Source organism: Lissotriton helveticus, chromosome 8 (assembly GCF_964261635.1).
Source record: "Lissotriton helveticus chromosome 8, aLisHel1.1, whole genome shotgun sequence".
Taxonomy (NCBI): Eukaryota; Metazoa; Chordata; class Amphibia; order Caudata; family Salamandridae; genus Lissotriton; species Lissotriton helveticus.
The window spans coordinates 171425029-171443102 of NC_136069.1; the positions used below are offsets into that span (position 1 = coordinate 171425029).

Consider the following 18074-nt stretch of genomic DNA (forward strand, 5'->3'; position numbering starts at 1 on the left):
GGTAGTATTCCAATTCGTATGACACCTTACTCGACATGTTTTGATAATGTTATACCAGAGTTAGCATTCAACCGCAAGGATTATAATGCACTTAAGAGTATATGGTATAGCGTTATCATGGAACAGCTATTAGGACTTTGTTCCGCAAGCTGCAGACGGGCTCAGCTCATGCCAGAGCACCATCTCACATAATTCCAAGCACTCTGCCTTCAGGATTGATAAGGCCTGCCATAGGAGTGACTGATAGGAATATATGTGTCCATTTTGGGGTTAGATATAGGTAACTATATCTACAGCAAAGGGTGATTACACCACCTTGCCCCAGCTGTCTTACCAGCCAGTTGTGTCTGTTTAGATGGCCAGGCAGGGGTGGCATAATACATGCTTCAACCCCTGGTAGGCCCTGGGTACACCTATGCCCTGGGTACCTAAGGTACACTGTACAGGGACTGATAAGGTGGCCCAGTACCAATTGGTAAATGCACCTAAAGTACATGGATGTCAATTTAGAGAGAGAACATCTAGGCTGTGGGTCTGATTAGCAGGCCCACAGCCAGGGAAAGTCCTAAACCAGTGAAGCAAAAAGCAAAAATCTGGGGTGACCATAGGATTGCAGACCCCACTATCCTACACATGGGACACCTTGTGTGCCCCAGGCAGTGTCTCATTTCATTAAGCCCTCCCTGCCCCAATACATTATAGCCTGTCTGGTGTGGTGCTAGCACCTCCCTGTGACAGGAAACCTATTGTTGAAGCCTCCCTTGCTGGAAGGACTCCGAGCAGCAGGAGGTCAGACTTGTGTCTGTGGCAGCAGCATCCATTTTGTGATGCTGAGGCTCTGGTTAACTTTAACCGGGATTAATGGAAGTAACATGTCTTCTCCCTCTAGAAGGGTGGAATGCTACCCCCGTCGCCAGAACTGGCAAGGGGGTAGTATTTCAAAGCGTATTACACCTTATACGACATGTTTTGATAAAGCCAAACCAAAGTTAGCAATAACCACGAGGATTATAATGCACTAAAGATTAGGTATGGCAATATCCTAGAACAGCTATAAGGACATGGTTCCGAAAGCTGCAGACAGGCTCAGCTCATGCTAGAGCACCATCTCACATAAAAGCAAGCACTCTGCCTCCAGGATTGTTAAGGCCTGCCATAGGAGTGACCAACTCTTTGTTGGCTACGTGGGCGCTAAGAAAGGATGGGCGGTGCAGAAGCGAACCATCTCTCGGTGGGTCGTTTTGTGTATTAAGATCTGTTATTCCTTGGCTAAAAAGAAACCTCCTGTGGGGTTGTGCGACCATTCCACTTGGGCCACGGCGGCTACTACTGCCTTGGGACGGGGAGTCCCTTTGCAGGACATTGCACTCGCTGCACACGTTTGCCAAGCACTACTGCCTGGACAGCCAAGTCCGGAGAGACGGCTTCTTTGGCCATTCGGTTCTCCTGGACTTCCTGGTGTGATCTTGGTTTGCAGACCCACCACCGGGGTTGGTATTGCTGGGGTATCTATTCTAAGGTAAGGAATCTAACACTAACTTGTTTCTTTCAGATGCACTAGTTACTTACCAACAGTAACGATATATCTGTAAGAAACATTAGTTAGTGTTAGATTCCTTACCGCCCCACCCATCCTCCCCGTTCTGCGAACCGATATCTAGGGTTATGGCATTTCCCTGTCAGGGCCCTAGTTTCATGGCACCAGTGTCAGTTTCTTGCATGGCTCTGCGTTCGTTGCGCGGAAAGCTATGTACAGAACTGGTGTCCGCGCGCGACGTCGGTGTCTAAGTACTCCAGCGACGTCATTCCGGCGATCACGACGCAGACGACGGACGCGGAGCCGCCGGACGAGGCCTACCGACGCGCAGTGGTACTGCTGACAAAAACTTTACCGGATCCAGTCTGACGCCTGGGAATATTCTAAGGTAAGGAATCTAATACTTACAGATATATCGTTACCGAAGGTATGTAACTTGTGCATTTAGTCTTGTCCTCCTACCACCTTCTGTGGAGCGATAGCATGCTGGGTAGTCAAACCCTTTTAGTTTATTGCTAAGAGTGTCATGACTGGAGGGTCAGCATGCTGTACTGTCAACAGTTCTTCATTTCCTTTTTACCTCAAAGCTCCTAATCCAACATATTTGAAGTGAGTTATTCCTCCAGCTCTTCCTAACTGAGATTTATCTCCCCTCTTGAAGCCAGTCAAAATGTAGCTAGAAGGAAATCTTATTTTAGCAACCTTATTTTGATAAGTGTCACTATCGTTCTGTGGCATAGCGTCAGCCCAGTTCTTCCCCTAATGGTAATTCAGGAGGATTTCTATGCAGGAGACAAACCAGTAGGGCAAAGAAATGCTGATACAAAAATGAGGTTGTTGGGTTTACCTTCCTCCATAGAGGCCAAAAGTGCTGTACTATTACCAACTCTGTAGGCATTAGTGTGAAATGCAGCAATATGTTCTCTTCCTGCAGATGTGGAGTCTGACCAGATTCAGTAATGGAACTCAGTGGTAAGACAACAGACTCCCTGCAGTGCGTGAAGTGGTCCTAAAGTGGCAAAACAAGCCTTACGTTTCATTGTGACCACTATACCAAAACACAAACCTGAAAGACGAGTTTTGAAAGCTGTTAAGCGGCATAACAATGGAGTACAGACTTTGTTTGAATGCATTCTTTACAAGAGAGAAAATGAAATTAAGAATAATGCAGAGCAATAGTACTATACACCACTGCGCAATGTGCGGATGTGGTATTTGGACACTTTTTGCTGCTTGATTAAGCTAAAGCTAGTATAATGAAGTAACCCAAGATAAAGAAAAGTAGAAACAATGTCCAGGTACTCCTCTCAGGCTGATGAGCTGCAATGAAAGAGGGCAACATGTCAAACAAGGCTGGATGTTAACCTAATACATTTATGCTTGCTTCCTTTAGTTCATGTTACTTTTAGTTTTTGCATGAAGCCTAATTGGTATTGAAGCTTATTGAAGTTTGAATTCTATTGTAATGGGTGATGTTTGTACAGTAAGAATGTTTGCAGTATAATACTCACCATGAAATGTCATGTAGCTCTGCTCTTGACTGTAAATTTTCCATCTGATAGCTGACAGCCTTACCAACATTATGGTGGCTATGTTCAAGGTGAAGATGGTAAATATACCAATCTAGGTTCAGGAGGCAATGTTTAAATTCAAGAATTTAATAGTGTAAATAGACAGCAGATTTGCTGCAATATGTCCTGGTAGGTTAATTTCCTTGCCTTTTTGCTAGTTTATTATGCAAAAGTAATCACTTCTCTCCTCCTCAGCATATTCTTAGTTAGTATGTATGGAAGGTAATAAACTTTAATAAGCATTACTTAGCTTTCCTGTAATGTAGTGTCATGCCTGTGATTTACTAATGGTATATGTTGTGGTTAGAAAATGTGTGAATGTTTGTTGGTAGTTATAGATGTTGGGTGTAGTCTTTTTGAGTTAAGTTATACGCTTTAGCTCACACCCTGTTCATCATTGGTACATGTTCAACTAGGTACGCTGCTTGTTGCAGTGATGTAACATTACAAAGAAGTGCAGTGGTTTTTTTTTTTGTAAGTTTACTTTCTCAACATGTTAGTGAATGTAATTTTTTCAGGTGACCGGTTCAGATCTATAATAGATGATGCCTGGTGGTTTGGAACAGTGTTGGCTCAAGAGCCATATCACCCAGATTATCCGGATAGTCACTTTCAGTGTTACAGTGTTAGGTGAGTGAACACATTTTTTTTATTAGTTTTTAAATTTGTGCTATGGGAAGGTTGCCCTTATTGTTTACATTATCAGCATCAAACCCGTGTCCGTGTGGAGTCTTCATGTTTTTTTAAAAACACTTTATTCTGGGATCTTTTGGGGATCCAGGGTCGTTACAACCTCCAGAAGTGACATGATTGGTGCATTATTAAAATTCCTCAAATATATAATCTCCAAACATGAATATCAAAATCACAAACAAGCAAATCAACAGGTTGTGCAGGCATGTTATCAAGCACAAATCAGCAGCGTTCATTGGCCCCTTCGTCAGACGCGTTGTCCACAGTTGAGAGACCTCCCAGTTGCAGATTATCCATCATGGCAGTGGCCGGTCGGGTCCTCTCTCTTTTAACATAGGTATCTGAAAGAAACACGTAGTGATAGATTCCTTACCTTATAATTACCCCCAGGCGTCCGATTGGATACAGAAAGTTTTCGTTAGCAGTACCCCTGCGCATGGGAAGATGGCGTTCTGCGGCTCCGCGTCTGTCGTTGGCGTCGTGGTCTTTGAGATGACGTCGCAGCAGATACTAAAACTCCGCCCGCGCGCACTGATGTCGGTTCTTTCTTTTTCTGCGCCAGCAGGTGCAGATCCGGAGAGAGTTGTACTCCCAGGCTTTTTTTTACTTAGTTTTTCAAGGCCTTTTTGTCTCTATTTTTTGAGTCAATCGAGAACTGGTGCAGAAGGGATGCCCGGGTTCAAGTCTTGCGGGGATATCTGTAACGGACCCGCACAGCGCGTGTCTTTACTGCATGGAGCACGGCAACGACCCCGACCCCAAGTCGTGCCCCGACTGCCGGGCCATGGCGCTGATGACTTTGCAGGAGCGGTCCCAAAAGTTAGTTGAATTCCAGCAGTCGGCCTCACGCCGCTTATGGTCCCGGTCGTTCGTTGGGATCAAAGTCTTCGCACTCAGGGTCAGGTAAGGCGAACCATCACAAGAAGTCGAAGGAGCTTCATCATTATCAGACTTCCCCTCGCGGCTGCGTAGGCTCCCCCGCGGCTCCCGCGGAGCCTATGCAGTCGCCGTTGGCCTACCCGTCCTTCCCGGGTCCGATGGCGACTCCGGCCCAGCTGCAGGAATTTCTCTCAGCCATGGCTCGCCTCTTTGGGTAGTCGGGCCCCGCAGGCCCGACTGGGGGTCCTCGCCCTTTTACAGTCGGTGGCTCTGGCATCGCTGTCGGCTCTGACTCCGTTGCCTCTGGGCCCCCATAGATCCAGACCTGGATCCTTGTCGACACCGGTTGACCTTGTGACACCTCCACGTCATCGACCCCACCAGCACCACCTCCGACTTCGCTCGTTCCACTGGACACTGTCGTGCCCGGTTTCAGCCCTGATGTGGACACAGCGCTAGAACGGTACGCTCGATGCCTATTCTGATGGGGCCTTTCTACCCCTATGTCCAACCTCCTGATTTTTGGCCTGTTCATCAGCCTTTGGAGAAAGTGGAGGACTGGGAGGGGTCTGAGAACCCTCTCACAGCACAATGTGAGCTTGACGCGGACTGGGCAGAGGAGCTGGAGGATGCCAGTGGTCTTGATACCTCTCCTGACATTGGCATGCTAACTCCTGCTACCGTGGCTACGGAGGAGGGTGCATGTTATGCAGTGGTGTTGCATAGGGCGGCAGAGGCCCACCGACTCGAACTCCCTACAGTGGCCGTCTGGACTAACCCCCAAACAGAAGTGCTTCAGCCAGCGGCTACCTCTGCGGAGCCACTGTTTCCTTTTAATGATGCACTTTGAGACATTCTTTTTGGCACCTGGTCCGGGCCCAACACAGGGGCTCCTGTGGATAGGAACGGGTCCCGACTCCATCGCCCGTCCCCGGGTGACCCCATTTTCCTTTCCCTACACCCCACCCCTGAGAGCTTGGTTGTCCAAGCCTCTGCGTCCCAAAGCGCATTACCTACTGCAGTCCCAGACAGGGAATTCATGAAACTGGAGCAGTTCTGTAAGAAGATTTTTTCTTCTGCCAGTTCAGGGCTGCGGTCCGTGAACACTGCATGCTACTTGGGCCATTATTCCCACTCTGTGTGTGATACGGTGGCGCAAGTGCTGCCTCAGTGTCCGGAGAGGTGCAGCAAAGTTCACGATTTGATGTGGCCTTGACACCGCGTATTCGCTGGGCATGGCGATTCCCACGACAGTGGCACTCCGTCGTCATGCCTGGCTGAGGACTATTCGTTTCTCTGGGGATGTCCAGAACACCCTGATGGTCATGCCCTTTGATGGCATTCACCTATTTGGCAACAAATCAGGTGCGTTGGAGTGCTTTAAAGACTCGCGGGCTACGGCCAAGTCCTTGGGCCTTTCCACCATGCACCCTCCTCCGCCTTCTGCTTTTCGCTCCTTTCGTAGCCACGGAAGGGGCGCCCGACACGTTCGCTTCAGAACCACATTCCTGTTCAGCAACAGTCTCAGCACGGCCACGGACGTGAGACCCGCCGGGTCAGAGGTCCAGCGGGCGGGTCAGTCCACCTCCACCCTGGCCACCACTGCCTCCAAACCTTCCTACTCCGGTTTTTCAGGCCCATCAAACGCCAGTGGGCGGCAGGATTCGCCATCACTTCCTCCACTGGCGTACTTTCACTTCAGACAGGTGGGTTTTACAAATAGTCCGAAGGGGCTACTCCCTCCAGCCATGCCACCCCAGTACCAACGCATGTCGGAGATCACTTGCACTACTTCAACAGGAAGTCGCGGCCCTCGTGGCCAACGGGGACATCGAGCGCGTTCCTGTGCCAGAAGTAGGACGTTGTTGTCATTCCCACTACTTTCTGGTGCCTAAGAAGGGCAAGGGCCTGCGTCCTATCTTGGACCTAAGGGACGTCAATCGCTTCCTCCGGAAGAAGAAGTTCAAGATGCTAACTCTGGCTCAGGTCCTTGCTACGCTGGAGACTGGATGGTAGCGTTGGAACGGCAGGACGAATATTTCCATATACCCGTCCTGCCGGCCGCCCGCGTAACCTACAGTTTACTGTAGACCATGAGCACTTTCAGTTTACCGTGCTCCCCTTTGGCCTTACCAGAGCCCCTCAATTGTTCACGATAGTGATGGCGGTGGACGCAGCTCATCTGCGTAGATCAGGGGTTCCAGTCTTCCCCTATCTCGACGACTGGCTGTTGAAGGCGGGCCCACCCCGGACAGTCATCTCCCACCTTCAGACTGTGGCCGACCTCCTGCATTTGCTGGGGTTCTCCATCAATGTGCCAAAGTCGCACCTGATTCCCTCTGAGAAGATCCTCTTCATCGGAGCGGTTCTGGACTCGGCGCGGTTTCGGGCTCTGATTCCGATCTTTCAGCCTTTATCCCGAGTCTCAGTCCAGTTAACGCTGCGGCTTCTGGGGCTGATGGCCTCCTGCATCCTTCTGGTGCATCATCACCAGGCCCAAGTTATTCTTGTGGCTCCGGACTGGACTCGCAGAGTTTGGTATCCCGAGCTACTCAGTATGACCATCGATCCCCCGATCCGTCTACCTCTTCGGGAGGATCTTCTGTCGCAGCATCAGGGGACGGTCCTCCACCCGAACCTGTCCAGTCTCCTCTTTGCGTGGAGATTGAGCGGCAGCAGTTGATTCCTTTCGACTTGCCTCCTGAAGTCTGTGATGTGATTCTGGCAGCCAGGCGTGCCTCCACAAAATTGGTGTACGCCTGCAGGTGGAACAAATTTGTGGCATGGTGCACAGCAAAGGCTGTGGATGCACTTTCTGCCCCCCTTTCAGAGGTTCGCCTCTTTCTTCTTTCTCTTGTCCATCAGGTCTCTGCTCTGGGCACTATCTAAGGCTACCTCTCTTCCATTTCAGCCTTCTTGAGGCTTCTTGATCAGCCTTCTCTTTTCAAGTCCCCTGTTGTAAATAGGTTCTCGAAAGGCATCACACACGTTTCCTCCTGTTCCTTTCGTGATGCCTCAGTGGGACTTCAACCTTGTTCTAACCCATTTGATGTGCGCTCCTTTCGAGCCACTTCACAGTTGCCCTCTTCGTCTTCTGACTCTTAAGACTGCATTCCTGGTTGCCATCACCTCTGCCAGGAGAGTGAGTGAGCTCCTGGCTCTATCTTCTAAACCTCCTTTCCTCTCTGTCCATCCAGACAAATTTGTCTTGAGAATCCGTCCATCTTTCCTACCCAAGGTGGTTACAGCCTTTCATATCGGGCAGTCTAGCACTTGCCCACCTTCTTTACGCCTCCGCATCCCTCGAAAGAGGAAGAGCGTCTCCCCCATCTGGACCCAAAACGTGCGCTCTCCTTTTATCTAGACCGCACAGGCCAGTTCCGGGTGGACGACCAGCTCTTTGTTGGTTACGTGGGCGCTAAGAAGGGACGGGCGGTGCACAAGCAGACCATCTCTCGGTGGGTCATGTTGTGCATCAAGGTCTGTTACTCCTTGGCGAAAAAGGAGCATCCTGTTGGGCTGAGGGCCCATTTCACTCGGGCCACGGCGGCCACTACTGCCCTGGGTCGGGGAGTCCCCTTGCAGGACATCTGTCAGGCAGCTATGTAGGCTTTGCTGCACACATTTGCTAGACACTACTGCCTGGACAGCCAAGTCCGAAGAGATGGCTTTTTCGGCCATTACGTTCTCCGGGATTTTCTGGTGTGATCTTGGTGCGCAGACCCACCTCCGGGGTTGGTATTGCTGGGGTATCTATTCTAGGGTAAGGAATCTAACACTAACCTGTTTCTTTCAGATGCATAAGTTACTTACCTTCGGTAACAATATATCTGTAAGAAACAGTAGTTAGTGTTAGATTCCTTACCGCCCCACCCATCCTCCCCGTTCTGCGAAGCGATATCTAGGGTTAAGGTATCTCCCTTTGAGGGCCCTAGTTTCATGGCACCAGTGTCGGTCTCTGTCATGGCTCTGCGTTCCTGGCGTGGAAAGCTTTGCACAAGAACTGATGTTAGCGTGCGAGGGCGGCGTCTAAGTGCTCTAACGTCATCCCGGCGATCACGACGCCGACGACGGACGCGGAGCCGCAGACGACGCCTACCGAAGCGCAGGAGTACTGCTACGCAAAACTTTCCGGATCCAGTCTGACGCCTGGGGATATTCTAAGGTAAGGAATCTGACACTAGCTACTGTTTCTTACAGATATATCTTTACCGAAGGTAAGTAACTTGTGCATCTGTGCTGGAAGCTTGCGAATTAAAGAGTTGTATTGCAGCTTCGGCCTGCAAGTTTGAGTTGTTTGTCGTGCATTTGATCCTTTTTAGATTTAAGGTGTAAATAGGCCCCAGGGATATATCTGGCCTGATTAAACTAGGTATGGTAGCTGTTAGATGAATGTCCTGGGGGCGATGATCACTATCGTCCTAGTCCCCCATTCTGAACCCAAGGATGTATAAAAACAGCGCAAGGCTTGCAAAAGTGTAGTCCCATATGGAGCTTGTTGTCATAGAGTAAAATGATTCGACTGGACGAGAGTCTTCCGGAAACCTTCCGTTTAGTGTGCGAAGATTTAGATGTTCTAGGTCGTCGAGGAAGCGGCTGTTGCGGCATTTTCGTGTGGTGGGACGCATTATGTGGGAATATTGTGGATTCTAGTTAGAGCCAATACCTCCTCCCCTTCTGCCGGGCCAATGAGATAACGGTTTAGGTCCGCTGTCAAGATAAACATCGGATTTTCCATCTCTGTGGCATACTTAACCAATTGGTTGGTGAGTTTAGTCGAGTCTTTCGCTTTACGTTGAGGATGGACATACGAGTAAATTATGCAAACCTCAATTTCTTCTTCATCAAAGGCGATACTAATTGTGGCTGCTAATATTGCACTTGACATCGAGTCCATAAGGGTTGCTGAGGCTATGCTCATTGTGGAAACATAGGTGATCAGCCCGCCAGAGTAGTGGCCAAACTTGCAGGATCCTTGTTGCTGGTGTGGAAAAACATGTGTAACCCTCAATGTGCTGTGGGTCCATGAGCCAAGTTTCTTGCAACAAGATTATATCGAAGGTCGTAATGTAGTTTAAAAAATGCGGGTCCTCTATTTTTGTTGCTAAGCCATTAATATTTCATAAGCTTAGTCTAGGGAGGGTTCCTTTTCCCTGCTGTAGGCTCTGTCTTGTGGGTTGCCTCAATCCTCCTCTGTGCGTATAGTTATTGTGTGGGATAGTGCTTCCCTGGTAAGACCTTCATTTGAGTAGGCGACTGCCCTCGACCATACATCTGGTTGGTCCCACTGGCTGCTGGTAATTTGTTTACGCTATCTTCCTCACGCGCCTCTGAGTACGCTTTTTGAGTGTGCCTGGTGTTTTTTTTTGTTGCAGGGCTTGCGTTGCTCAGTAATTGGAAAGGGGCAATGTCGATGGCCCAGTTTTGGAATATCCCCAGTTCAGCTAGGATTGCGTCTGCAATTTTGCTTTTGGTCCATGTTGTCTTTTTTTTACTCTGGGCTTTGAGGGTTAGCAGTATGTATGAACTCTACAGAGAGTAGATCCTTTGAACTTATTCCGGCCAGGTTTGGAATAGACTTAGTTAGTCTTAGAATGTTTCCTCGATTTAAATAATACTGGTGCCCCTTTGAAGTGTATAGAGGATAAAAGACGAAGACCTCTGTTTCTTGCTTTCTAGTTCTTGGTGTTTGTGAAGCCGGTGGCTGTAGGTTTGCTTGGCCAATCGATTCAGTTGGGAGTGTGAAGCTGGTTGCTTTTGCGAGGTGTGTTTACGCTTCGTTGCTTGATCCTTCTACCGCAGAGTTCTTTGTGTTTGCTTTAGATGTTATAAACATGAGGGATGTTTGCTTTAGTTCTTGCCCCCATCCTGTGCCCTTTTTCCTGTAGCTTCCAACTGGAGCTGACATTGGTTGGTATGATAAGCCTTTTAATCTCTCTGAGCGATGACTCCTGATTTGGCCTGTCTGTCGTTCCGCAGGTTTCCATTCTGGGCCCTGTGTTTAAGCTCGTGTTGGTGACTTTTTGCTTTGTTTCGATCAGCCTTGAGGCCCCTGAGTTGCACGCCTCTCTGCGTGACTTCTGTAGGAGTGCAGATTCGTTGGATAAGTCCCTTGTTTCTCCCCTCAAGTCTTGACTGTGTTTTGACTGTTGATTGTGACCTCTGTCAGATTTTGTTATTGGGAGAGTTGTTATGGTTTCTATTCTGTTTGCTTCTTTTTGGTCTGCATTGTCCCTTAATGGGGGTCCTTGTCAGTTTTCTTCTCCGGTTTCTGTATATGCCCTATTTTTGTTACATTTGTGTGGGGCTTTTGGTTGGGCCCTTTCCTTTTCTTTTGGCAACGTTTTTTGGCATTGAGTTTTGGAAGCCCTCCCACCGGGCCTTCTCGTCTTCTCGATATTCCCCTCAAGGTTGCCTTTATGCATGTTACCAGCTGTTTTGCTGTTGGAGATGCCCTGGTCTTTTATTAAGTTTCCTGCTGTTACACATGTGATATCCTTTATCAGACCACTTAGCATTGAGGGCAAGGTGGATAATTTGTTTACAACCTGGTCGCAGTTACAGCTGAGGTATGTGTTTGATTGCGCTCTTGTTATCAGGCCGTTCAGATTTCCCAGTTTTTTGTCGATGCCTGCAGTGAAGACTGCTGGTGTGTTCAATAGTGTTAGTTGGATTTCCATCTTTTCTGACTGATATTGCAGTGCTTCGACGGCTAGTTGTATTGTGTTTAGTAGTGAGGTCCAAGTGCCAGTGTTTTGTTCCTTTGTATACTCATTCTCCTTTGTGCTTTTATTGATTTGTTCTGCTGAGAAGGAGTCCCGGGGAGGCTCTTGAGAAGAGTCTTGGGGAGAGTGCGCCCTTTGTTCCTGGTCTGGAGTGTAAGTGGCGAGCATATCTTCCCATTCTTGTGTGTCTAAGTAGGATATGGTCGCCCTTCCCTCCTCTTTCTGGCTTAGGTTTGGTATCCCTGCTCATACTCCTCCATGTTGGTTAGGCGCACTTCGTTGAGCAAGGGGTACTGGGATTGGTGATGATTTTATGTTTGCTCGATCTGTTTTGATAGGGGTGCTATAGCTTCTTATCATCATGTTGGTTGTGGGGCTGGAGTTGATTTCACTGATTTGTTCCCCATCTTCACTCCTTGAATCTGCGCTGGCTTTGCTCTTGACCTTGTTTTTTTATGGTGGCCCAGTCTTCGAATCTGGCATCAAGTTGTGACTGTGGATCAGCTGTTTTTTGGGACTTGTGTTCTGCAGTTGGACTCCTCTGAGTGCTGCCCTGCCGACTAATTTTTGTTGGGGAGCATCCTGAGTTGCCAGGCATTCCTGCGGAAGCCGCTGGGGATGTGCTGTCTGCCTCTTTTGCCCCCGCGGGGTGTGCTGGCGATTTATGTTTAAGCTCGAATTGCTGGCCTTGTTGCTGTGGTGCCCCACTTTTGTCTAGGGGTAAATGGCTTGGAATGGGTACTTGTGTTTGTAGGGGTAGGAGTAGGAGTAGCAGTAGAGATTGCAGGCCTTTAAGGGTTGCATTGCTGGAAAAGAGAGCTGACCTGCATCCCTTAGGAAATTAAACTTTGTATAGATCTTGGGTTGGTAAGAGCATGTGGCTCTGGTAGGTTGCTTCGGTGCTATTGTCTCCCTCTGGTCCTACTTGGTTGCGATGAGTTTTTGTTCGGCGTTATCCTGAGCGCTGGGATTTTGTTTCTTTACTTTTTTCCCCTTTGATTTGAGCGGCATGACCACTCTCGTTCTTCCCGACCTCATTGGGCCACCTGGGACCGTTGGATTGCAGATAGATTTCAGCCCTCCAGCAGAGGCTCAGCAGGGGCCTTCAACACCCCAGATGCTCCTATTCCTGGGGGTACTAAACAGGAACTAAGGAGCTGAGAAGCTGAGGAGTGCCCAGGCACCGGGCCTACTTGAACCCTTGCTCTAAAGTTTGCTCTGAGCCTTAGTCCCATAGAACGTCCTCTGTCTCTCCTCTCCGCTCTGAGTCTGCCCTCTGCCGCTATTTGCTCTGTCGTGGCAAAGTCCAAGCTGTGACAGCTGGAGTTGCTGGATGTTATCCTGGAGCTTATCTTGGTTGTGAGAAGTTGGCCTGATATATGATGCTCACTAGTTCTAGTGATCACATTGTATCAGTCCAAACAACCCTTATGGTGATTGGTTGTAAGTCAACCTTATAGACCAGCTATCCTAATGGTAGCATGGACAAAGCAGTCTTAGGCTAAACTCTTTTGGCATGTGAAGCCAGCTGTTTTACCACAATATAACCCCTTGAATACCAAGTGAAAGGACACCACACAGGTTGTTATGAAAATAAACGATATATTTATTAATAACAACAACTCTGAACTCTTTATGAGGTCAGAGGGCTAAGCACATGACAATCTTTTACGAAAAATACTACAAGTCGCGCAAAATTACAATGGTGCCCTAGGGGCACGACAAACCATAAACTAAGTAAGTGGAATGTGAAAGTCGATAAAGGAAATGGAGCTGTCCAGAAGCTGTAGGATCGATGGGACCACGCTACACTAACTTCAGGTAAGTAATAGAAGGCCCACGGAACGCGTGTGCAGAGTGTGAACTCACACGTGAGATGCGTAACAACGTCTATGGACAGTACAGTTCAAGTTAAAGGTGAGTACGGACAATCCTGACTATATAGGACAACAACGACTGTGGAACTGGACACTAGGACAGTTAAACTACCCTTGAGCACCAAAATGCTCTCGTTACCTCACCCACGGGCTGCGGGTGCATAGGTGTCAAAGTGCGTCGGGTTCTCACGTTGAAGTCTATGGAGCCTCAAAGAAAAGATTCTGCAGGCGACCAGGAGGAAGATGTCTGGTGCAATCCAAGGGTGGATTGTTGAAGAAGGAGACCTGAAAGCAGAGGGGACAATGTTCACAGTCACTAGCCAGTGACTGGAGTGGAACCAGGAAAGAACCAGATGTCGTCGTCGCGATCAGGTGAAGAGTGGACGCTTGACTCTGCAGCCACGTGGACCAGGAGGTGTCTTCGACGACCAGGATGGAGGCACGAGCTGTCCCACGCAGGCTCTCGCTGTCGGCGGTGTTGGATCCGGGATTGGAGGCAACAGGCCTTGGCAAAGGCAACCCACGCGGTGAGTGAAGAAAGCGTCTGGTGCGGACTAGGAGAGTCCGGGGTGCCCCTCTTTTGGAAGGGATCAAGGGCCAGTCTGGAGCAACAAGACCAGCAGTGAAAATTCAAAGGTTCGTCGTCTAGGAGGCCACTAGCCAGCCGGCAAGTGACCAGACAACGCGTCGAGCAGCAACCAAGCAGAAGGGCCCCACGCAGATCTCGTGGATGCTGGAGGGCTGATCTTCGGTGCAGGGGCTGCTCGGGGTTGGGGCTTCTCAGTCCCCAAAGCACTTGGTCGAGTTTACCTCGGGAGTCGTGCTGGAAGAGAAGTGCAGGTTCGTTCAAGATGGCCGATCCCACGTGTCTCGTCGCACCCACGGGTCTCAGCTTTGCTGTAGATGCAGGTTGAGGTCGGAGAGGTCTGGGAATCCTGGTCTCGTCGGGCTCTGAAGTCTGGATCCTCGAGGGAAGACGACAAAGTGAAGCCGCTGGATGCTTGATGGTGCCTGCAGTTGCAGGGTGGACACTCCTTGTCCACAAGGGAGATTCTTCAGTCTTCTGTGGAGCAGAACGTCGAAGGCCAGAGTTTCTTCTTGTTGAATAGTTCAGGATAATCTAATTTGGAATGGGACCAGCTCTTACCTTTATTCTCCTAAAGGGGGCTGCACTACTGACTAGGTCCCTCCCCTGGGTGGGACCAGGAAGGGGGGTGGTTACACCCCCTATCCTTTGTCCGGTTTCCCGCTGGGGCTGGGATGCCCCAGCAACTGGTTTGAACCGGTGTATGCACAAGGCACCTTGTGTGCCCCAGGCATGTCTCATTCCTTTCAGGCCTCCCTACCTCAATACACAAAATCCTGTCTGGGGTGGTGCTAGCACCTCCCAAGGCAGGAAACCCTTTGTCCAAGCCATCCTCGCTGGAAGGACTCCCAGCAGCAGGAGGTCAGACTTGTGTCTGTGGTGGCAGCATCCATTTTGTGATGCTGAGGCTCGAGTTAACTTTAACCGGGGTTCACAGTTACATACATGTTGTGTCCCTCTAGAAGGGTGGAATGCTACCACATGCGTCCTCTACAACAGTGTCTAGAAGATCAGTGGACTCAGAGGACAGGATGTTGGGAGGATCGAGTTCTTCATCAGTCCGCCAAGGATTCCATCAGGTGGTGGATGAAGAGATCACACTTGATGGGAGGTGTTCCGTTTCATCAAGACCCTCCGGTGCAGACTCTGATCACAGACGCTTCACTCCAGGGTTGGGGTGCTCATATGGGCCCTCTGCAAGTACAAGGGCTATGGTCCGACTCAGAGAAGGGCTATCACATCAATCTGCTGGAGCTGCGGGCTGTTCATCTAGCCCTCAAGTCCCTGTTTCCATCATTCCAGTCTCAGTCCCTCCTGGTGCAAACAGACAATACATCGACAATGTATTATTTAAACAAGCAGGGGGGTACTCGGTCCAGGACTCTGTCCATAGAAGCCCAGACCATCTGAAATTGGTTACTGGCGAGAGACTTGTCGATAACAGCTGTACATCTGCCGGGAGTTCTCAACTCACAAGCGGATTTCCTAAGCAGAGACTTGGTCGAGGCTCACGATTGGGTCCTCAACGAGGAAGTCACAAACAGTATTTTTCAGGCATGGGGAACACCAGATATCGATCTGTTTGCAGACGCGGAAAACGCAAAATGCCCCTTCTTCTCGTCCAGGTTTCCCCAGAGCGGGTCTCAGGGGAATGCCCTTTTGATAGACTGGTGTCAGAACTTACTGTACGCTTTTCCACCGACCCCGTTGATACCAACAGTAATCAACAGGATGTACAGAACCGACTCCAGGATGATTTTGATTGCCCCAGAGTGGCCGCGCCAATGGTGGTTTCCAGATCTCCTTCAGTTGTCGGAAGTACCACACAGGAGATTGCCGTGTCGCCCGGATCTTCTGTCCAAACAGAAGGGGAGAGTGTTCCACCCCAATCTGTCCTCCCTGCGCCTGGCAGCATGGCTCCTGAAGCTTAATGTGGTGTTAACTAAGTTAATGGGTGCTCCTTTTGAGCCTATACATAAGTCTTCCTTGCAACACTTAACTTGGAAAGTAGCATTCCTGGTGGCTATTACTTCTGCTCGTAGAGTGAGCGAGATTCAGGCTCTGTGTTGCAAAGAACCGTTTACTGTGTTCCATTCTAATAGAGTGGTACTCAGGACGCATCCTGCTTTTCTGCCCAAGGTAGCGTCACATTTTCATATTAATCAAGCCATAACCTTGCCTACCTTTTTTCCAAATCCTACTGGTCCTGCTGAAAGGGCTCTTCATTCCTTAGATTTGAAGAGAGTCCTTAAGTTTTATTTAGATAGAACAAAGACTTTGAGACATTCAGACCGTTTGTTCATTAACTATGGTCACTGTTAATACAGGCTCTGCAGCATCTAAGTGGTACATTGCTAGATGGATTGTTTCTTGTATCCTTCTAACTTATCAGTTGTCAAATAGGTCTTTGTCAGGAAGACCAAAAGCACATTCTACAATAGCTCTCCTTAGTAATGTTTCTATGGCAGAAATTTGTAAGGCAGTTACTTGGCGTTCAGTGCATACTTTTACTCGCCATTATTGCCTTGACTCAGACACACAGGCAGATGCACAGGTTGGGCAGGCATCTCTTAGAAATATATTTGCTAATTCTACCTGAGATCTGTGTGTTACAGCTGTTGTTGTTGTTATTTTCTCTGTTCGCCCGCGTTTTGTGGGTATGAGCTTGCTACTCCAGTCAGTGCTTATGACTATTAATGAGTATCCCCTGGAAGAGAAGGATTAGTTACTTACCTGTAATCCTAGTTCTCTTCCAGGGGTATACTCATTAAAGTCATAAGCACCCTCCCGCCTCCCCGGGCGAGCAGTAGCTTTATGATGGTACTATTGTTTTTCTAGATGCAGATTCCTGCTAAGTTTACTGTACCGTACAAAAGAACTGACCTAACTGTCACCTGTGGTGCATGATGGGAACAGAGTTCCCCTGGAGGCCTTAAAGGCAAAGTGTTCAGATTCTCTGATGCCTTAAAGGCGAGGTGTCAGTCTGATTTTCTGTACAGGGATAGTTTTTCTGTATGCAGCCTTCTTAGGCTAATTGCCTTTTATTACAAATTCTTTGATGAAAATAAAGGGTTTTTTGCTGATTATGGAATGCTTTTGAGGCTCATGCCTTCTTATTGCATTATTTATATGATTTATTTTCATACTGCAGAAAATATGTAATTATGGCTTTATTAGCCTATGGGTTATGTTGGGCTGCATTTTATTGATTATACATATATATGTGTATAATTTGTTTAGTACTATGTACTACTATTGTATATATTTAAACATATATATATATATTCTATTATATGTTCCGCGTTCCCGCTCATGGGCGGAGATTATTCAGTGCTTATGACTTTAATGAGTATACCCCTGGAAGAGAACTAGGATTACAGGTAAGTAACTAATCCATTGTGTATATGTGTTAGCAAGACAGCAAGCTAGTGTGGGCCAGGCAGTTCTACATGCACTCTTTCAAAAATCTGCAACAGCTACAGGTTAGCCACCGCTTGTGAATCTCCAACTCTACATGCCAAGAACAGATGCATGCTGGGTAAGTAGCATTTTCCTGCCATGCCCCTCTTGCCTTATAATCATGACTGTTTGCATTACTCCGATTTCTCCAGTAGCAGATTGCGAATTTTCTTAATAGTGCTACACTTTTGTCTTGTGTGATTGCTGTGTTAGAACTTGTGAGAAGTTGGCCTGATGTGCAGTGTTCACTATTCTAGTGATCACTATATATCAGTCCAAACAACCCTTATTGATGATTGGTTGTAAGTCAACCTTATAGACCAGCTATCCTAGTAGCATGGATACGAGCAGTCTAAGGCTAAGACTCTAGAGGGCGCGTTAAGCCAGCTGTTTTACCATCACATTACCCCTTGAACACCCAGTGAAAGGACACCACACAAGTGTTATGAAAATAAACAGTGTATTTATTAGAATCACAACAACCCTGTACTCTTTATGAGGACAGGGTGCTAGGCACACAACAAAACTCTTACGAAAATACTTAAGTTAGCACGTTATACACAAATGCCCGAGGGGCACGAAAAACCATATACTTAAAAAGTGGAATGCGAAATTACTAGCAGGTAAGTACAGTACTAATAGGCTTTGGAATCGCTAGGACTTGACTATAGAATCGTTAGATTACTTCTAGGAGACCTAGGGGACTCGGGTGCAGAGTGTGCACTCTCACGCGGGATGCGGGACAAA

At 48.3% G+C, this 18074-nt stretch overlaps 1 protein-coding gene across 4 annotated transcripts in view; it reads left to right on the forward strand.

Moving 5' to 3' along the window:
• Positions 1-18074, forward strand: part of BRWD1 (bromodomain and WD repeat domain containing 1) — a 2464655-nt gene that overhangs the window by 1605728 nt on the left and 840853 nt on the right. For all 4 annotated transcript variants that reach the window (XM_078656838.1, XM_078656840.1, XM_078656841.1 and 1 more), the window contains one exon: positions 3627-3738. In XM_078656838.1, coding sequence (XP_078512964.1) covers positions 3627-3738 — 112 coding nt within the window. The remainder of the gene's footprint in view (positions 1-3626; positions 3739-18074) is intronic.